This window comes from Grammomys surdaster, unplaced genomic scaffold (genome assembly GCF_004785775.1).
Source record: "Grammomys surdaster isolate TR1022 unplaced genomic scaffold, NIH_TR_1.0 371, whole genome shotgun sequence".
Taxonomy (NCBI): Eukaryota; Metazoa; Chordata; class Mammalia; order Rodentia; family Muridae; genus Grammomys; species Grammomys surdaster.
Window position 1 is genome coordinate 385,434 of NW_021604790.1, and position 3,657 is coordinate 389,090.

General features: G+C 50.3%; 1 protein-coding gene across 1 annotated transcript; it reads left to right on the plus strand.

Moving 5' to 3' along the window:
- Positions 1–1,192: 1,192 nt before the first annotated feature.
- Positions 1,193–3,449, plus strand: Eif1 (eukaryotic translation initiation factor 1). Its single transcript, XM_028780596.1, has 4 exons — positions 1,193–1,355; positions 1,949–2,112; positions 2,230–2,331; positions 2,628–3,449. The coding sequence occupies exons 1-4, from the start codon at positions 1,325–1,327 to the stop codon at positions 2,670–2,672; spliced, it is 342 nt and encodes a 113-aa protein (XP_028636429.1). The 5' UTR covers positions 1,193–1,324; the 3' UTR covers positions 2,673–3,449.
- Positions 3,450–3,657: the final 208 nt, after the last annotated feature.

Consider the following 3,657-nt stretch of genomic DNA (forward strand, 5'->3'; position numbering starts at 1 on the left):
AACATTTGGATAAAGTCTGGCAGAGTACTTGTCTGCCTCTGGTTCTCCTATTAGCCCCCACAAACCCAGTTACATCACACTTGGCTGCCTCTTCTTTAATCTGATCCCCCAGCTCTTGAGGGCCTTTGGATCTACGATCCCTAATTTCTACTCAGCATTCACCCCTATTACGGAGGAGAATGTGTCAATAAACAAGCTAGCCTGTAGTCCAGTGGTAGAATGCTTGTCTAGCTAGCTCTATTTGCCATCCCAAGCACTGCAGAAAATTTAAATTTTAAAATAAGTTGAAAGGTTAACTGCTAGCCCGGGTCGTGGTGGCACCTGCCTTTAATCCCAGCACTCATGTGGCAAAAGCAGGCAGATCTCTGAGTTTGTGGCCAGCCTGGTCTACAGAGCGTTCCAGTACAGCCAGAAACCCTGTCTCGAAAAACCAAAACAGGTTAACTGCTTTGAAAGAAATATTTCACCTAAACTCTACAAAGGCTTTACCTCACACACAGGATTGTAGGACAAAAGGCACCCTGTGGTGCCTGGACATTTTTTTTTCTGGGGTCCCCACTCCTACCTAAGGGACTACTTTCCTTAGAAGAATTAATCTAAATAACAACTTTTGGTTACCAATTTTAAAACATGCTTATCCAAATGATACTCTATATAAGGCTTAGATTTTGATCACGTTATTTTATGCTGATTAAATGACTAAATCTGTGAATGAATGCAGAGAAGGGTAGGTTGATGGATGGCTGGATCAGTCGAATTTTGGAGGACCAGCACGTAATTATCCCTTAAAGAAAGCCAATCGATCCTCACCTAAGCCCCATCTTAGAGCTAGTACCAGCACCCCAACAGGGTCAAGATGGTAGAACGTACGATAGGCGCAGGCGCGCTCGAAACCTCTGCCAGTTTCGCGGCCGCTCAGACAACTACCATCCACACTGCGCAAGCGTGCAGGAGGACCAAGCTTTCCCTCCCCCTTCGCCCCTCCCGGAGTCAACAGAATACCCTTTCCAAGCCAAACCCAATGCGCACGCGTCGAACCTTGACTCCGCCCTCCGACCAATAGGAAGCCGCAGCGCAGGGGCGCCCGGGAGCTTGACGCCATGGGTGGGGCCGAGACGTGAGGGCAGCGCGCTGGCGTCACAGGGGCGGCTATATAAGTGAATACAGGCGCCGCCCCTCCGCCCCAGTCACTGAGCCGCCGCCGAGGACTCAGCTGCCTCCCCCTCGAGCCCCCTCGCTTCCCGACGCTCCGTCCCCCCCGCCCGCCTTCTCCCGCAGCCGCCTTCCGCAGGCCGTTTCCACCGAGGAAAAGGAATCGTATCGTATGTCCGCTATCCAGAACCTCCACTCTTTCGGTAAGCCTGGGGAAGGTCGCGGGCCCGTAGTGGGGGTGGCGGGGTCGGAGCTCTGAGCGCGGCGAACCCTTGTTAGTTTGGGCTGGAGGGGTGATGGTGCCAGTGGGACAGAGACCTGCGCCCAGGGTCGACCTCCGAGGGTGCCCGGAAGAAACGGGTGGGAGGTGAGCCCCTTGGGCGGGCCCGGCGTCTCGGGTGGCGCATTTACTAATGGCTCCTGCCTCTCGGCGAGCCACACCCGCCCCCTCCCGCCACCCCTGCGTCACGTCCTCTACGTCACCGTCGTTGTCACGGAGCAGGGAGGGCAGGCCCCGCCTCGATAGCCTGGCTTCCGGTTGGTTGCATCAGCCGGGTGGGGCGCAGCCTGCCCACTAGGTCTCTCCAGCACGTGATCAGCTGCAGAGGGAGGGCAGGCCTAGAGCAGAAAGCCCATACTCTGTCTAGCTCTACTACTGACCTGTTTGCCGGAGGGACAACAAAGGACACCTCCGGATTTTAGTGTCGATATCTCCACAGCCGAAAAAAAAAAATCAGGAGAGGGGAATCGACAAATGGTACACAATGCCTCCTAACAAAAATTATTTTCTTCACAGACCCCTTTGCTGATGCAAGTAAGGGTGATGACCTGCTTCCTGCTGGCACTGAGGATTATATCCATATAAGAATTCAACAGAGAAACGGCAGGAAGACCCTTACAACCGTCCAGGGGATCGCTGATGATTACGATAAAAAGAAACTAGTGAAGGCGTTTAAGAAGGTGGGTCTGCTGTGGAGAGAGCACATTTTATTGTCTACAAGGGGAGAGCATGCCATCTAAAAGGGGTTACGTGCCGATGCATGGCCTCACAGGTGCTACATCCTTTTGTTCTTGCAGAAATTTGCCTGCAATGGTACTGTAATTGAGCATCCAGAATATGGAGAAGTAATTCAGCTACAGGGTGACCAGCGCAAGAACATATGCCAGTTCCTGATAGAGGTGAGTTCAGGACTACCTCAACACTGTCAGCCTTTAAGTTAGGGGTTTCCTAAATTTCTCTAATCTTACAGTTGAGCTTTTAGGTACATGTGGATCTCCCAACCTTCAGACAGTATTGGGGGGGGGCGCTGTCAGAAGGGAAATTTTAGTAATGGTGTTCAATTGATCCATTGTGTCTGCTGGAATTGAGTACACTTCTTTACTGGACTCTTGCAGGGTGTAGTGGGAGGGCCTGTGACTGGTGTCCTTTTTACAGACTTCATTTAACCTGTCCCTCTCCTTTGTCTTCTTTGCAGATTGGACTGGCTAAGGACGACCAGCTGAAGGTTCATGGGTTTTAAGTGCTTGTGGCTCTCGGAAGCTTAAGTGAGGATTTCCTTGCAATGAGTAGAATTTCCCTTCTGTCCCTTGTCACAAGTTTAAAAACCTCACAGCTTGTATAATGTAATCATTTGGGGTCCGCTTTTAACTTGGACTAGTGTAACTCCTTCATGCAATAAACTGAAAAGAGCCATGCTGTGCAGTCTTGAAGTCCCTCATTTAAACAGGTTAAGCAGCAAGCCCTGGCAGTGTCCACCCTGAAACAAAGCAATAACAAGGTTTCAGCCAAGAACCCCAAGATCACAGGAGGCTATGTCTGACCAGAGGTTCCTTGGGGCTCCCTCTACAGAGTCCCTAGGAGAGTGTCATCACTTGAACAGTCCAGGTGACTGAGAGTATGGGTAACACTGCCCCAGCTATGTCACTAGAGTGAGTCTCTGGCCGTAAAAAGAACCCCTGGTGTCTGACCAGATAGGCAGAATTCAGAAAGCCACCTTTCCAGAGACGTCATGGACATCTACCTAGCTCACCACCAGGGCAGTCTTTTTTAAGCAGATCTATCCTAGCCAAGGGATGTTGAAATATGAAGGCCAGCCTGGTGTCAGTTAAACTTATGACAAGGGAACACATGCCAAGCTGATGCCATTGGTCGTGTGGCTAGCTGTAGAGTCTTCAACTCTACGAGCCGCTGTGCCGTGTGAAGGAACAAACTGGTCTTTTGGTTTTCTTTATCCCTCCAGTTTTAATGTTATGTAATGTATTTAAATCCTTATTTAAATAAAGCTTGTTTTCAGAAATGCCTGATGTCCAGATTCTACTTCATACGAAGTCAAGCTTATACAGAGAGGAGTCTCAAAGATGGGCTCAGCTGGGTAGCATCCTGACAAAGCTGTGTCTGTTTATCAACATTGAGGTATTCTGTAGTGACATGCTTGACCAAAGCAGTTGGAGCCCTGCAGCTGTGGGACTATCTTAGCTGAGAGTGAGCAAGAGCTGCTTTGTAAC